Below are 19107 nucleotides of genomic sequence, written 5' to 3' on the forward strand. Positions count from 1 at the left end.
TAACTTAAACACTAATTTAATATATGTATCATCCCGTATGTTTAATCAAGAGATGATGCTCAAATATTCAACACAAAATGGGGATAAGCTAATATAAATGGGGTTGTATAACATTTTTTCATAAGTTATAATATATATATTGACTATATATTAATTCATATTATGTTATATCATAATTGTCTATATAAAAGTTAATATGTGGTTATATTGAATTATGCATATCATAATATGTTTCTTTATTTAATGATAATTTTATTTAGTAAAACTTATTATTTGCATCATATTTATTTTAATTTAAATCTTATTTTTATAACCGAACAATATAATAATTTTATTATTAAAGTATAATTATAACTCGATTCATATTAATGATTATATTTTTAATGTTAATTAAGCATATTACCAATATATAATAGATATTCATAAAATATAGATTCATAAATATCGATCGAGAATCGACAATACAACATTATCTATAAAATATTATTATGCTTCTAAGATTTTTTTAATTTTTAATTGTATTTATTATTATCTTCTTGTATTAATAGAAGTTAATTTGTACGCTTTAACTTATCATAAAGGTAGAACATTATATTAATCACTATTAATTTTTAATTTTTGAGGTATAAATATATTATATTTTAAAATAGTTAAAAAATAAATATAAGTATATCAATATAGTTTAATATTATAGATATGATGCATTATTATATGCCTATACATATAATCTAGAAATTACCAATAGTTAATATTAAAATATTGTTTTATTGTGAAACTTTCATATAATTTAATATTAATTTTATCTAAAAGACATAATAATACATTATATATTTGTTAATTATTCAATTTGGAATTTGTAGTTTTATATTCTAAAAATATGGATTAATGGAGAAATAGTTAAATACTTAATTAATATTAAATATCATTTTATTATTCAATATTAACGCGTATTATATTATTATTGTTTTTTGTAAAATTAATAAAATATAGAATTTTTAATAAATTATTTGAATGTATATACATTGATAACTAAACAAATAAAATATATAAGATAAAAATGAATTATGTAGAACATTTAATGAATATTTATCTAAATTTATATATTAAAAGAGCAATATATCTTATCTCTCTCCTCTTAAAGGCAATATAACAACCTAATTAAACATATTTTTCTATTATACTTTAAAATTTGCATTAATACTTATTAATTTTTTATATGTTTAATATCTACTAAGTATTATTTTAAAAATAATATGCATTCAAAGATTTATTTAAGCTTATAAATACGGGTTCAGTGCAAATTGTTTTAAAGAATGGAAAATATGGCAAAATATATTATAAAATTGCCCAATAAGATATACTTCTAAATTGAAGTATATAGGAATAAAAATAAAGTTATCGAACTCATTAAAATGGATTATGAATTTATCTACATTCATTAAGAACAATATAAATTTATATAATTTGCATAGAGATGTAAGTAACATAACTTAATTTGAAAACATTATAATTTTAATAAAGCATTGTATATAGTATTAGAAGCAAATATATAAAAGTTTAATATATTTTAAGGATTATAGTAATAATATAATTTTTATTTTTTTAGATTTATACAGTATTTAAGTTTTAGAATTGAAATCATTAAAACATAAGATATAAATATATTCCTTTTCTATGTTCAAACATACTTTAAATTCTTTATAGAAGGATATCCATTTTTATAATAAAGATATACCAGATGTTAGTAAGAATATCATTTTTTGTATAAAATTCATTACATATATATTTAATAAAAATTGTATTAAGCAACTCTCTATTTAAGGTAACTTAGCTAATTAGCATAAACACAAATACAACATTTCTTTAGTAATAACGTTATTTTATTATTCCATATTAATTTAATTATTGAAAAACATATAATATATTTAACTACATACAGCTGTTATATATAGGGTTAAAACATTTGCGTCACATATTTGGTACAGTACATATAAAAGAACATGCTTCTACTCAATTTACAAATCAAAAATAACCCCCCATTATAATGAATAAGGAAGTGGTATATGCATTTTTTAATAATAATAGTTTCCTTTACATTTTTTTATATTACATATAAATATCATTAAACTTTATTTTAATAAAATTTTTAATAATTCTTGTTTTTATTAATTGTTTTTAACTGCTTTCTTAGTGTCAAACGTTACTTCCTTTAAGGAACGTGATTTCCAATTCGGACGATGGTATAATCTATCAATTTACAAATGATAATGATTACTGTAATGATGTAGAATGTGATGATAATGCAGGTAAAATTAATGCTAGGTTTTTACATATTTTTGATACATTGTTTAAGGATAAGTCTGCGTTTGAAGATGCTGCAAAAGGAAACATCTATATTGTTCAATACATTTTGATATGGTTAAGTTATGTGTTAAGCCTGATCGAAAGTAATGAAGCTGACAATAGAACGAGTTTTTATAATAAATATATAAATGGTGGTAAGAAGTATAATAAGAATATAGATGATGTTACTGCTTATAAAAATTATAAGGATCTTATAGATAGAAATAATTATATTTTAAGTATGGATATGAGCATTATATCTAAATTATATGATGCATTTAGTACATTATGTGACATATATATTGAGTTTGATGCAGAAAGCTCAAATTGCGATAATAGTTTAGAAAAGGCTAATCAATTTGTTGAAACATATAAAAAAATTATCATAGATCATAACATTGGTGAAAATATCCGCTATTTTTATGTATTGATTAATTTATTAACTGATTATGACAATTTAAAAAAAAAATGTAAAAAATTTCCATCCACTCCAGATATAAAAAAAATAATTTCTGAACATGTTTCTGAAGCTACATCAAGTTCGATAACAAGCAAATTAATTCCAATTTTATCGATATTAGTTGCAATACCAATTTTCTTGGGAATTGCTTATAAGGTAAATAATAAGGAATTAAAAAATTATTTTCATTATATATATGCAAACAATAACAAACAAAATCATATATTTCTTCATTTTATATTAGTATTCGTTATTTGGATTTCGGAAACGAGGTCAAAAACAACATTTAAGAGAAAAGCTAAAAAAATAAAGAAGAAAATGGATCATTAATAAATTATTCCGAGTATGCAGATTGATGTATTTTAAGAAACTGTCTATTGGGGAGTAATTTTTGATCATAGTTTTTATATTGTTTTTAAGTTATAGGGTCAGGGTTATGTTTATGGAACCCATATTCGGGTTAGAGCTAAGTATTATATCTTTATTTAATTTTTTATAATTTAAACATTAATTAAATATATGTATCATTCCGTATGTTTCATCACATATAAAGTCCAAATATGCAACCAAAAAGTGGATATAACCATTAATGTGGAAGGGGTTACATAACATATTTTATAAGTTATAATATATATAATTAAGTGTTCATATGGATTTAATATGATTAAAAAAAATGTCTATATTGCATATATTAATTCGTATTATTCAACATCATAATTGTCTATTATATAAAATTTGTTAATCTGCGGTTATATCGAATTTTTCATAACGCAATGTTTCTTTATTTGATAAAACATTTTATTTAGTAAAAGTTATTATTTGTATCATATTTATTTTAGTTTAAATTATATTACGTCAACATAACTGTAATAATAGATATTCATAAAATATAGATGCCTGGAATATCGACGAGAATCGACAATATAACATTGTCTATAAAATATTATTACGCTTCTAACATTTTTTAAGTTTTAATTGTAGTTACTATTCTCTTGTATTTTACATTTGTATTAATAGAAGTTTATTTATACGCTTCAATTTATCATAAAGGTATAACAATATATTAATCACTATTAATTTGTAAACTTTATAATTTTGAGGTATAAATAATTATATTTTAAAATAGTTAAAAAATAAAATATAAGTATATAATAAAATTTAATGTTATAGTTTGATATAATGCTTATAAACAACTTGGTATATAAAATTAACGTTATTGTTCTAATATATATAATATTGTATAAATGACTAAAACTGAAATATGTTAATTTTGTGAAACATATACAATTACATATTAATGCAAAGTATAATGGTATGTAATAATTAATTTAATTTGAATTAATAATATTTTTATTAGGTTATTATATATATAAAAACTCTAAATTTATAATTTAAATATGTTGTTATTACGAAATAATATGTTCTAAATGTTATACTTTAAAACAATGAAACAAAAAAATTACTAATTGATTTAAAGTATTTTGATTAAGCGCATTAATTATTCCGTTGAACTATACAGCGACATAGCAATAATAATAATAGTAATAACAATAGATAAAATATTAAATACGAAAAAATCATTAAATTCATCTGATTCGAATAAGTTGATATATATTATTAAAAATGTAATAAGATTAAAATTATATGCACAAAACATCAAATGAAATATTATAACACTTATTTAAGTAAGATTTAATGCTATAATATTAGAATTAACACTACCAAGAAAGTTAATATTAATAATTATATATTTTTCTTAAAAATATAGTTTATTATAAAATATAAAAGCAAACTGTATATTTAGAAAATAATTATAAGGCATTTTTAATGTATACACGAATTGAAAGCTTTAATGTTAAAGGAATACAATACATAATTAACTATATAGAATAGGTAAATTTAATATGGCTATATTCTTGTCTTAAAAAAGTATAATTCCCTTATCTCTCCTATCTAAAATGTAAATACAACAATTTAATTACGCATAGTTTTATATTATACTTTAAAGTTTGCATCAATAGTTATTTATGTATTAATATTTACTAAGTATCATTTTAAAAACAATATGCATTAAAAGTCTTATTTAAGCATATAAATACGATTTCAGTGCTAATTGTCGTTTTAAACCGTGAGAAAGATGTGCAAAATATATTATAAAATTATCTAATAAAGTATATTTCTAAATTTAATTATATAAGAATAAAAATAAAGTTATTGGACTCATTAACATAGATTGTAAAGTTATATATATTAATAAAATAATATTAAACTTATTTATATGCAATTAAAAAAGGGAACAATGCAACTTAATTCGAAAATAATATAATTTTAATTAAACATGGTATATAGTATTAGAAATAACTATATAAATATTTATTATATTTTAAAAAATTACTATTTATATACTTTTATGGATTATAGTAATAATAGAACTATTTATTTTTTAGATTTATACAGTATTTAAGTTTTAGAATTGAAATCATTAAAATAGAAGATATAAATATATTATTTTCCTATGTTTAAAGATACTTTAAATTCTTTATAAAAGTATATCCATTTTTATAATAAAGTTATACCATATTCTAGTAAAAACAGTATTTTTTGTATAAAATTCATTATATATATATTTAACTAAAATGTATTAAGCAACTCTCTATTTAAGGTAATTTAGCTAATTATGATAAATAGAAATAGAACGTTTCTTTACTAATAATATTATTTTATTGTGTATAATAATTTAATTATTAAAAATTTATAATATATTTAACTACAGACAGTTTCTATATATAGGGTTAAAGTATTAGCGTCACATATTGGGGACATCGTATATAAAATAGCATGATTCTACTCAATTTACAAATATAAAATGAGATTTCATCACAATGGATAAAGACGTGGTATATGCATTTTTTAATAATAACAATTTCCTTTACATTTTTTGATATTGTATTATATTTAAATATCATTAAACTTTATTTTAATAAAATTCTCAATAATATACATTTCTAATAATTGTTTTTAAATGTTTTCTTAGTGTGAAAAGTTTAAGAGTATATGGGAGTTTTTTTCCGATATATTGGATGAAGGAGAATATGAATTTAAAGAACAAAATTTCTTAGATGGTTATTGTAATAATAATAAATGTGAAGGTAATCTCGATAAAATTAATGCCGGATTTTATTTTTTGCTTAATCAATTCTTTTGGAATTCTGGGTCATCGCATAATGTGCAAAATAATATAAATGTTGTTGATTATATTATTCTATGGTTAAGTTATATGTTAAACCTAAAGAATACTCAAGATAATACCATTACCAATCTAAATTATTTTTATAAATTATATATAGAAAATCATCAAAAGTATAATAGTTTCATTGAGGTTATAAATAAAAAAAAAGAATTGATGAATATTTCTAATGATAAAGTGTCTAAACTTTATAATTTATTTAAAATTTTATGTGAAATGTATACTAAAATTGATGAAGACAAGAAAAAATGCAATAACTATTTGAACGATGATAATGAATTTTTTGATGAATATCGAAAACTCCTTACTGATAGTGATACTGATAATGGAAATAGTTACTATAATCAACTATTGTCTACTTTATCAACTAATTATAATAAATTAAAAAATGAATGTAAACAAATTTCGTCTTTTCAACCGAAAGAAACAATGCAAAGTTCTGAAGATACATCATCAAGTTCGTCGATAGGAAACAAATTAATTTCAGTTTTATCGATATTTGGTGCAATAGGATTTCTTTTGGGAATTTCTTATAAGGTATATAATAAAGAATTTAAAAATTATTTTCATTAAATATATGCAAACTTTAACAAACAAAACATACTTTATTAAAATTTTATATTAGTATTCGCTATTTGGATTTCGGAAGCGAGCTCAAAAACAATATATAAGAGAAAAAATAAAAAATATAAAGAAGAAAATGAATCGTTAATATATGATTCAAAGAGAGTGACAATTTAGGAATAATAATAATGATTTATATATGTTAAAAAACTGTCTATTTCGAAGTAATTTTTGGATAATTTTTATATAGTTTTTATGTTGTGGGTCAAGATTGAGGATATATATGTGGAACTCACATTCGGGTTAGGGCTAAGTATTACATTGCATTTAATTTTTTATAATTTAAATACTAATTTAATATATGTATCATCACGTATATTTTATCAGAAGATGAATTTAAAAAGTCAAAATATGCAACCAAAAGGGGAATAATCTAACATGAAAGAGGTCACATACCATATTTCCCATAAAGTATAATATATACATTGTGTGTTTATGCCGATTTAATATGATTAAAATAAAATGTCTATATTGAATATATTAATATAGATGTTGATTATATATGAATTCATATTATGGAATATCATAATTGACTATTACATTAAACTTGTTAATCAGGGATTATATTGAATTATGCATATCATAATATGTTTTTTTATTTAGTGAAAATTTTATTTAGAAAAACTTATGATTTGTATCATAGTTATTTAGATTCAAATCATTTTATCCAACTGAACTGTAATAATAGATATTCATAAAATATCGATCGAGGTTCGACAATACAACATTATCTATAAAAGATGTTTTATGTACCTAACATTTTTAATAATCAATAAAAATATGCATATTAGTAAAAAATTAAATTATAGATATATGTATACTATCCTTTTAATTTTCGATTATATATAGTTTTATTTTATGATAAAGTTTTAAATTCAAATAATAGAGTTATTAATATATACATTAATTTATTTACTATAAAGGTATACTATTGGATTAATCACTATTAATTTTGAACTATATAGTTTTGAGGTATAAATAAATTATATTTTAAAATAGTTAAAAAATAAAATATATGTATATTAATAAATTTTTTATCATATTTTGTTTTAATAATTATAAATAATATGATAAATAGAATAACGTTAATGTTATATATCTATACATATAAACTGGTAAAATATTATTCAATAACTAATATTGAAATATTGTTATATTGCGAAACCTTCATATAATTAAATACTGATATTAATTTTATAGAGAAGGCAAATAATAATACACTATAAGGGTATTAATGTTATGTTTTTGTTAAAGGTTCAATTTTGAATATGTGGTTTTATATTCAAAAAAAATAGATAAATAAAGAAACTGTTAAAGACTCAATTATGTTAAATATCATTTTATTATTCCATATTATATTATAATTGTTTTACCATAGAATTCATAAAATATTGAATTTTTAATAAATGATTTGAATGATATACATTGATAACTATAACAATATAATATATAAGATAAATTAAGTATGTAGAATATTTACCGAACGTTTATACAAATATATATATTAAAGAGCTAATATATCTTATCTCTCTCCTATTAAAGTGCAATATAAGAACCTAATTAAACATAGTTTTATATTATACTTTAAAATATCATCAGTAGGTATATATGTTTAATATTCACTAAGCATTATTTTAAAAATAATATGTATTTAAAGACTTATTTAAGCTTATAAGTATGGGTTCAGTGCTAATATTTGTTTTAAGGAAAGGATGACAAAATATATTATAAAATTACCCAATAAAGTATATTTCTAAAACGGAATGTGTAAGAATAAAAATAAAGTTATTGAAAATGTTAACTATAATTGGAATGAATATATATTAAATAAAAACAATATAAATTTAAGTATATGCAATTAAAAAAGGGGAAAATGCAATTTATTTTGAAAATACAATAATTTGAATAAAACATGGTATATACGTATTTAATATATTTAAAAAAGTAACTATTTATATACTTTAAGGATTATAGTAATAATGGGTTTCTTAATTGTTTCGATTTTTGCAGTATATTAAAACAAAAGATATGGCGTTGTTTATTTTCCATATTAAAGCATGTGTATAAGAGATGTATTTTTAATTCGTTACATTGTTGCTTTAGTTTTTATAATAATGTTCGTATGAGTGTTATTAAGGATAAAAATTAATGTAAAATTGTATCTATATACATATAGTAAAACATGTATTAAACACCCCCAAAAATAAGGCAATTATCTAACTACAATAAATTATATATTGTTCCATATTATCTTTAAATTAATATTAAAAATGATAATAAAATGTTTAAACATAGACAATTTTATGCTATGTTCAATTATTTTGTCATTTATTAAGCGTAAAAAATATAAAATAATATGATGTTACATAATCTACATATTATAAACAAAATAAAATTGCAATGGATAAAACCCTGGTATCTGCATTTTTTAATAAAATTTGCTTGTATTTGTTGATATTATATTGCCTATAAATTCATCAACATATATTTTTATTATACTTTTTTAAATGTTTTCTTAGTGTAAACAGTTTGATACATTGAGAAACTATTTACCCGATGAATTAGAAAAACATAAACCAGTCAATTTTAATCAAAATGAGAATATTAAGTATTACTGCTCTAATGGAGAATCAAAGGAAACAGAATGTAAGACAGATCTCGATCAAATTAAGGCTGGATGTTTATGGTTGTTTGAGCAATTGTTTGTGATAAATAAAAAAAGAAATATCAGTATAGTTGAATACATTATCATATGGTTAAGTTATAAACTAAATCAAAAGAAGTATGACGAAATCAATAATCTAAATGATTTTTACAATAAATATATAGAAAATAACACGCATTATACTAGTTGTAATAATGATAGTGGAGATTGTAGTAAGCAATTACAAGATAATATGGGATATCCAAATTATAAGAAAATCATAGATGTAAGAAAGAATTTGTTGAGTACTAATATTAAAAATATGTCTAAAATTTATGATGCATTTAAATTATTATGTAACGTGTATACTGAACTTGGTGGAAGCAACACAGAAAATAAGACATATTTAGAAAATGCTAGTAAATTTGTTAAAAAATATAATGAACTTAATGACAATTCTGATAATACTGAAGATGACGCATATTACCAAGTATTGTCTACATTATCAAATGATTATATTAATTTAAAACAGTATTGTGATAGTAATAGCATTGATTGTAACAATATTCCACCCCTTACATCGTCAGAAACAGAAGAAAATGGTATGGAAAGTTCTGAAAAGATTTGTTATGATACACCAAGCTTCTCGATAGTAAAAAAATTAATTCTAGCTTTATTAATATTCAGTGCAATATCAATCTTTTTTGGAATTTTTTTTAAGGTAAATAATAAGAAATTTAAAAATTATTTTCATTAAATATATGCAAACATTAACAAAAAAATCGTACACTTCTTAACATTTTATATTAGTGTTCGTTATTTGTATTACGGAAAAGAGCTCAAAAACAATATTTAAGAGAAAAGCTAAAAAAATAAAGAAAATGGATCATTAATATATTATTTGAAGAGTATTGATTATTCCAGGAATAGTAATAAAGGTTGATATATGTTAAGAAGCTGTTTATTGGGAAGTAATTTTTGCATAATTTTTATATAGTTTTTATGTTGTGGAACCCATATTGGGGTTAGGGCTAAGTATTATATTGCATTTAATTTTTTATAATTTGAACACTAATTAAAATGTACCATTTCTATATCTTTAATCACAATATGAGGTTCAAAAGTCAAAATATACAACCAAAAGGGGAATAATCTAATATGAAAGGGGCCAATACCATATTTTCCATAAAGTATAATATATACAATATAAATATTGACTGTATATGAAGTCTTATTATGGAATACCATAATTGCCTATTATATAAATCTTGATAACCCATAACTATATTGAATTATGTATATCATAATATGTTTCTTTATTTTATGAAAATTTTATTTAGTAAAACTTATAAGCAGTGTCACTATTATTTTGATTTAAATTATATTACTCCAATTGAACTGTAATAATAGATATTCATAAAATATATATTCATAAATATCGATCGAGAATCGACAACGCAACATTATCTATAAAAGATTGTTGTGCTTCTAACATATTTTGAAATTTTAATTGTAGTTGTTATTCTCTTTTTGCATTTTACATTTGTATTAAAATTAGTAATAATAGAAGTTGCTTTATGCGCTTTAGTTTATTTATCATAGGATATAACAATAGGTTCATTATACAATAAATTTTTAAATTCATAGTTTTGAGGTATATATAATTTGGAAATATATTATATTTAAAATAGTTAAAAAATTAAATATAGTATATTAATAAAATTGAATGTCATATTTTGTTCTAATAATTATAAATAATATGATAGATAAAATGCGTAATTATTATGACTATACATATAATTTAGTAAAATATCAATAATTAATATTGAAATATTGTTTTATTGTGGAAACTTCATATAATTAAACATTAATATTATCGAAAAGACACATAATACATTATAAAGGTATCAATTTTATATATTTGTTAAAGACCCAAATTGAGCTATGTAGTTTTATATTTTTAAAAACTGGATAATAGAGAAAAGGATAAAGTCTCAATTTATGTTAAATGACATTTTATTACTCCATATTAACGCGTATTATATTATTAGTTTTTATTGAATAATAATTTTTTAATTTAAAACAACATTACGTTATCATAGAATTAATAAAATATAGATTTTTTAATAAATTATTTGAATGTATATACATTAATAATTAAACAAATAAAATATATAAGGTAAAAATGAACTATGTAAAGCATTTAACAAATATTTATCTAAATTTATATATTAAAAGAGAAAATATATCTTATCTCTCTCCTCTTAAAGGTCAATATGACAACCTAATCAAACCTAGTTTTATATTATACTTTAAAATTGCACCAATACTTATTTATATGTTATATAATTAATATTAAAAGAAAGGCATAGTAAATGTTTAATATTTACTATTTATTATTTTAAAAACAATTTACATTTAAATACTTATATAAGATTTTAAATAGCATAATAAGTATGGGTTCATTGCTAATTGTTGTTTTAAAGAATGGAAAGGATGGCAAAATATATCATAAAATTACCCAATAAAGCATATTTCTAAACTGAAGTATATAGGAATAAAAATAGTTATATGATTCATTAAAATGGATTATGAATTTATCTATATTAAATAAAAACAATACAATTTTATGTATATGCAATTAAAAAACTGAACAATGCAACTTATTTTGTAAATGTTATAATTTTAGAAAAGTCTGTATTATATGTTATAAGAAACAAGTATATAAAAAATTAATCTATCTTATTAAATAACTATTTATATACTTTAAGGATTATAGTAATAATGGGTTTCTTAATTGTTTCGATTTTCTCAGTATATTCGTTTTGGGGTACCACTTATTAAAACAAAAGATATGACGTTTATTTTCTATATTAAAGAATATGTATAAGAAGATATATTTTTAATTCGTTACGACGTTGTTTTAATTTTTATAATAATGGTCATGTGAATGTTATTAAGGATAGTAATTTATGTAAAACTGTATTTATATACATATGGTAAAACATGTATTAAACACCCGCGAAAACAAGATAATTTATCTAACTACTATAAAGTTATTATATTGTTTCATATTATCTTTAAATTAATATTAAAAATGATAATAACATGTTCAATTACAGATAATTTTATATTAGAGTTCAATTATTTTGTCATTTATTAAGCGTAAAAAATATTAAATATTATGATGTTACATAATCTACATATTATAACCAAAATAAAATTACAATGGATAATGTCCTGGTATATGTATTTTTAATAAAATTTGCTTTTCCTTGTATTTGTTGATATTATATAAGCTATAAAATTCATTAAATTTTATTTTATAAGAATTTCATTAATATATATTTTTATTATACTTTTTTAAATGTTTTCTTAGTGTAAAAGGTTTGATACATTGAGAAGCTTTTTACCCGATGAATTAAACGCATCTACAAAAAACGATTTTCATAATAATGGGGATATTAGGGATTACTGCCCTAATGGAAGTTCAGGAAACACTAAAGAATGTAAGACTGATTTCGATAAAATTAAGGCTGGATGTTTATGGTTGTTTGAGCAATTGTTTGTAAAAAATAAAAAAAATATCAGTACAGTTGAATACATTATCATATGGTTAAGTTATAAACTAAATCAAAAGACGTATGAAGGAATTACCAATTTAAATGATTTTTATGCTAAATATATAGAAAATAATACGCATTATACTAATTGTAAACAAGGTGGTAAAGATTGTAGTAAGTCATTAAAAGATAATACAGGATATAAAAATTATAAAGAAATCATAGATAAAAGAAAGGAATTGTTGAGTACTAATTTTGAGTATATACCTAAATTTTATGATGCGTTTAAACCATTATGTAACATGTATACTGAACTTGATGCAAACGACACAACAAATAAGGAATATTTAGAAAATGCTAAAGAATTTATTGAAAAATATAAAAATCTGCTTAATAATAATGATGCTTATAATAAAGATAGCCCCTATTATCAAGTATTGTCTACATTATCAAATGATTATAACGGTTTTAAAAAATATTGTGGTAATAGTAATATTGATTGTAGCGATATTCCGAAACTTCCAGATATAAAAACAAAAGAAAATGGTGTGCACATTTCTGAACCGAGTTCTGAACTGAGTTTTGAAATGAGTTCTGAAGTTACACCATCAAGTTCGTCGGTAACAAACAAATTAATTCCAGTTTTATCGATAATTGTTGCAATACCAATATTCTTAGGAATTTTTTATAAGGTAAATAATAAGGAATTTATAAATTATTTTCGTGATTACTTATATGCGATTATCAAAAAATATATAATATGTTTACCATTTTTATATTAGTATTCGTTATTTGGATTTCGGAAACGATCTCAAAAACAACATTTAAGAGAAAAGCTAAAAAAATAAAGAAGAAAATGGTTCATTAATATATGATTCGAAGATTAGCGATTATTTCAGGAATAGTAATAATGATTGATATATGTTAAGAAATTGTCTATTTGAAAATAAATAATTTTTTATCATAATTTTTGAACATAATTATTGGGTATATAAGAATAATTAAATAATATAACCAATATATATAATGTTATATATGTATAGTTATAATACTTTTATACTGTTTTTGTATAATTTTTAAACAGTTTTTATGTTGTGGGTCAGGGGTGAGTTTGTGTTTGTGGGACCCATATTGGGTTAGGGCTAAGCATTATATTGCATTTAATTTTTTATAATTTGAACACTAATTTAATATATGTACCATCCCGTACGTTTAATCACAAGGTGAAGCCCAAATATGCGCCCCCAATGAGTAATTCCATTAATATGAAAAGGGTCACATAACATTTTTTCATAAGTTATAATACATATAATTGAGTGTTCATGCCGATTTTATATGATTAAAATAAAATATCTATATTACATATATTAATTCATATTATGATATATCATAATTATTTATTATATAAGACTTGTTAACCCAGAGTTATATTGAATTATGCATATCATAATATATTTCTTTATTTGATGAAAAATTTTATTTAGTAAAACTTATGATTTGTATCATATTTATTTTGATTCAAATAATGATATCCAACTGAACTGTAATAACAGATGTTCATGAAAATATCGATCGGAATCGACAATACAACGTTATCTATAAAATGCATTTTATGCATATAACATTTTTAATAATCAATAAAAATATGCATATTAATAAAAAATTAAATTATAGATATATGTATACTATCCTTTAAAATAACAATTATGTATAGTATTATTTTATGTTAATATTTTAAATTCAAATAATAGAGATACTTATATATACATTAATTTATTTACTATAAAGGTATAATCTTAGATTAACCATTATTAATTTATAAACTTTATAGTTTTGAGGTATAAATAAATTGTATTTTAAAATAGTTAAAAGAAATAACATAAGTATATTAATAAAAGTTCATATAATATTTTGTTCTAATAATTATAAATAATATCATAGATATAATGTGTTATTATTATATACTTATACATATAAACTAGTAAAATGCTATACCAATAAATAATACTGAAATATGTTAAATTTAGGAAGCATATACAATTATATATTAATGCAAAGTATAAATAAAAATTATGTAATTAATTTAATTTGAATTAATAGTATTTTTATTATGTTACTATATATATATACAAATTCACAGCTATATAATTTAAATATAATGTTTTATGAAATAATATAAATGTTTTAAAATACTTGATTTAAAAATTATGAAACGCAGGAATATCATACATTGGTTTAAAGTATTATTATTAAGTGCATTAATTATTACGTTGTACTATACAGTGATATAGCAGTAATAATAATAGTAATAACAATAGATAAAGTATTAAATACGAAAAAATCATTAAATTCATCTGATTCGAATAAGTTGATATATATTATTAAACTTGTAATAAGATTAAAATTATATGCACAAAACATCAATTGAAATATTATAACACTTATTTAAGTAAGATTTAATGCTATAATATTAGAATTAACACTACCAAGAAAATTAATATTAATAATTTTATAGTTTTTCATAATAAAACTAAATATAGTTTATTATAAAACATGCAGTAAAATATTATTTATTAAAATATAAAAGCAAACTATATATTTAAAAAAGTAATAATTCTAAGTTATTTTAATGTATACATGAACTGAAAGTTTAATGTTAAAGAAATACAAGACATAATTAGCTATGTAGAATAGGTAAATCTTATATGGCTACATAATTGTCTTAAAAAAGCATACTTCCCTTATCTCTCCTATCTAAAATGCAAATATACCAACCTAATTACACATAGTTTTCTATTATACTTTAAAATTTGATCAATAGTTATTTATATGTTAATAATTAATATCTACTAAGTATTATTTTAAAAATAATATGCATTAAAATACTTATTTAAGCTTATAAATACGGTTTCAGTGCTAATTGTCGTTTTAAACCGTGAGAAAGATGTGCAAAATATATTATAAAATTACCTAATAAGGTATATTTATAAATTGAAATACATAGGAATAAAAATAAATCTATTTAATGCATTAAAATCATTTTTTAATTTATATATATTAAATAAAAACAATATTAAAATTATGTATATGCAATTAAAAAGCGAACAATGCAACTTATTTTATAAATGTTATAATTTTAATAAAATATTGGTATATATCATAAGAAACAAATATATAAAAATTTAATATATCTTAAAAAATAACTATTTATATACTTTTAAGGATTATAGTAATAATATAATTTTTAATTTTTTAGATTTATACAGTATTTAAGTTTTTGAAAGATAATCATTAAAACATAAAATATAAATATATACCTTTTCTATGTTCAAATATACTTTAAATTATTTATAAAAGTATATCCATTTTTATAATAAAGTTATACCATATTTTATTAATAATAGTCATTTTTTGTATAAAATGCATCATATTTATATTTAACCAAAACTGTATTAAGCATCCCTATATTTAAGGTAATTTAGCTAATTCCATAAAATAAGTATAATATGATTTTAGTAATAATATTATTTTATTATTCTATATTAATTTAATTATTGAAAAACTTATAATATATTTAATTACAGACAATTGTCATATATAGGGTTAAAGTATTTGCATCACGTATTTGGTGCATCGTATATAAAATAGCATGATTCTACTCAATTTACAAATATAAAATGAAATTTCATCACAATGGATAAGAGAGTGGTATATGCATTTTTTAATAATAATAATAATAATAATTTACTTTACATTTTTTGATATTATATTATATATATGATTAAACTTTATTTTATAAGAGTTTCATTAAAATATATTTACATTATACTTTTTTAAATGTTTTCTTAGTGTAGAAATTTTTTTGCTATAAGGAAATCGATTTCCGATCAATTGGACAATAATGGAAATTATAAACTTATTATTGAAAATAATTTAAAAGGGTATTGTAGTGGTAATAGGTGTGTTAATGAGCTCGAAAAAATTAATGCTGGATGTTTATATTTGCTTGATGCATTTTTTAAGGATGCTTCTGCGTTTAATTATCATAATAACATCAATATTGTTGAATACATTATAATATGGTTAAGTTATATGTTAAACCTAAAGAAACAAGTAGAAAATAAGACCCATCTACAATATTTTTATGAGACATATATAAATAATAATGAGTATAAAAGGTCTATAAAAGGTGTTACGGAGTATAATAGTTATAAGAATCTTATAGATAAAAAAATTGATTTGATAAATATGGATATGAAAATTATATCTAAATTTTATGATGCATTTAGTACATTATGTAATATGTATGTTGAAATTAATGAAGATAATCCAAATTGCGAGCATTATTTAAATAAAGCTAATGAATTTGTTGGGAAATATAAAAAACTTATGGAAGATTCTAATATTACCAAAAACAGTTCATGTCGTCAAATTTTGGTTAATTTATCAAATGATTATGATAATTTTAAAAAGAAATGTAATGATATTAAATGCTCCAATTCTTCATCCTTCCCAACGATAGAAAAAACAGCAAATTTTGTAGAAACTATTGAACAATATTCTGGACAAACCGGACAAATTTATACTCATATTTCTGAAGATGCATCATCAAGTTCATCGATAACAAGCAAATTATTTATAGTTTTGTCAATATTTGGTGCAATAGCATTTTTTTTAGGAATTTCTTATAAGGTAAATAATAAGGAAATTAAAAATTATTTTCATTATATATATGCAAACGTTAACAAAAAAATAATTCATTTACCGTTTTTATATTAGTATTCGTTATTTGGATTTCGGAAACGAGTTCAAAAACAAAAATTAAGAGAAAAAATAAAAAATATAAAGAAGAGAATAAATCATTAATATATGATTCGAAGAGAGTGACTATTTCAGGAATAGTAATAATGGTTGATATATCTAAGAATCTATCTATTTAAAAATAATTTTTGATCAAAATATGTGAATAATTTTTATATAGTTTTTATGTTGTGGAACCCATATTCGGGTTAGGGCTAAGTATTACATTGTATTTAATTTTTTATAACTTAAACACTAATTAAATATATGTGTCATTCCGTATTCTTAATCCAGAGCTGAAGTCTAAATGTGCAACCAAAAAAGGGATACTGCCATTAATATGAAAAAGGGCACATCCCATTTTTTCATAAGTTATAATATATATAATTGAGTGTTCATATCGATTTTAAATGATTAAAATAAAATGTCTATATTGTATATATTAATATAGATATTGGCTATATAATAAGTTTCATTAAATAAGATGTGTTAACCCAGAGTTATATTGAATTATTTATATCATAATATACAATACATTTCTTTGATTGATGAAACATTTTATTTAGTAAAACTTATAACTTTTGTCATATTGATTTTAATTTAAATCATGTTATGCAAATGAACTGCAATAATATATATTCATAAAATATAGATGCATGGAATATCGATCGAGAATCGATAATGTAACATAGTCTATAAAATATTATGATGTTTCTAATATTTTTAATAATCAATAAAAATATGTATATTAATAAAAAATTACATTATAAATATATGTATACTATCCTTTTAATTTTTGATTTTATATAGTTTAATTTTATGCTAAAGTTTTAAATTCAAATAATAGAGATACTTATATATACATTAATTTATTTACCATAAAGGTATAATATTAGATCAATCACTATTAATTTTAAGCTTTATAACTTTGTGATATAAATAATTATATTATGAGTATTTAATTGAAAAAATATAAGTATATTAATAAATTTTCATATCATATTTTGTTCAATAATTATAAATAATATTATAGATATAATGCGTTATTATTATATGCCTATACATATAATCTAGTAAATTACCAATAACTAATATTGAAATAATGTTTTATTATGAATCTTCATATAATTAAACATTAATATTATCGAAAAGATAAATAATAATACATTATAAATGTACCATTTTTATATATTTGTTAAAGATTTAATTTTGGATATTTGGTTTTATATTCTAAAAATATGAATCAATGGTGAAAGGGTTAAAGACTCAATTTATGTTAAATGTCATTTGATTATTCCATATTAACGCGTATCATATTATCATTGTTTTATCGTAGAATTAATAAAATATAGAATTTTTAATAAATTATTTGAATGATATACATTGATAACTATGGCAGTAGAATATATAAGATAAAATTAAGTAT

General features: G+C 20.1%; 5 protein-coding genes across 5 annotated transcripts; all 5 read left to right on the forward strand.

The window, feature by feature from the left end:
- Positions 1-2044: 2044 nt before the first annotated feature.
- On the forward strand, positions 2045-3113 carry PY17X_0949101 (PIR protein; the record flags this gene model as incomplete). The annotated part of the gene is made up of 3 exons (XM_022957068.1): positions 2045-2059; positions 2192-2959; positions 3048-3113. The coding sequence occupies 3 exons, from the start codon at positions 2045-2047 to the stop codon at positions 3111-3113; spliced, it is 849 nt and encodes a 282-aa protein (XP_022811054.1).
- A 2572-nt stretch (positions 3114-5685) lies between these two features.
- Positions 5686-6762, forward strand: PY17X_0949201 (PIR protein; the record flags this gene model as incomplete). Its single annotated transcript, XM_022957066.1, has 3 exons — positions 5686-5700; positions 5838-6587; positions 6676-6762. The coding sequence occupies 3 exons, from the start codon at positions 5686-5688 to the stop codon at positions 6760-6762; spliced, it is 852 nt and encodes a 283-aa protein (XP_022811053.1).
- A 2312-nt stretch (positions 6763-9074) lies between these two features.
- On the forward strand, positions 9075-10194 carry PY17X_0949301 (PIR protein; the record flags this gene model as incomplete). Its single annotated transcript, XM_022957060.1, has 3 exons — positions 9075-9089; positions 9194-10039; positions 10129-10194. The coding sequence occupies 3 exons, from the start codon at positions 9075-9077 to the stop codon at positions 10192-10194; spliced, it is 927 nt and encodes a 308-aa protein (XP_022811052.1).
- A 2352-nt stretch (positions 10195-12546) lies between these two features.
- Positions 12547-13729, forward strand: PY17X_0949401 (PIR protein; the record flags this gene model as incomplete). Its single annotated transcript, XM_022957053.1, has 3 exons — positions 12547-12561; positions 12698-13573; positions 13664-13729. 3 exons carry the CDS (start codon positions 12547-12549, stop codon positions 13727-13729), a joined length of 957 nt encoding a protein of 318 aa, XP_022811051.1.
- A 2845-nt stretch (positions 13730-16574) lies between these two features.
- On the forward strand, positions 16575-17747 carry PY17X_0949501 (uncharacterized protein; the record flags this gene model as incomplete). The annotated part of the gene is made up of 3 exons (XM_721316.1): positions 16575-16589; positions 16731-17573; positions 17661-17747. 3 exons carry the CDS (start codon positions 16575-16577, stop codon positions 17745-17747), a joined length of 945 nt encoding a protein of 314 aa, XP_726409.1.
- Positions 17748-19107: the final 1360 nt, after the last annotated feature.

The sequence above is a fragment of the Plasmodium yoelii genome (genome assembly GCF_900002385.2).
Source record: "Plasmodium yoelii strain 17X genome assembly, chromosome: 9".
Lineage (NCBI taxonomy): Eukaryota > Apicomplexa > Aconoidasida > Haemosporida > Plasmodiidae > Plasmodium > Plasmodium yoelii.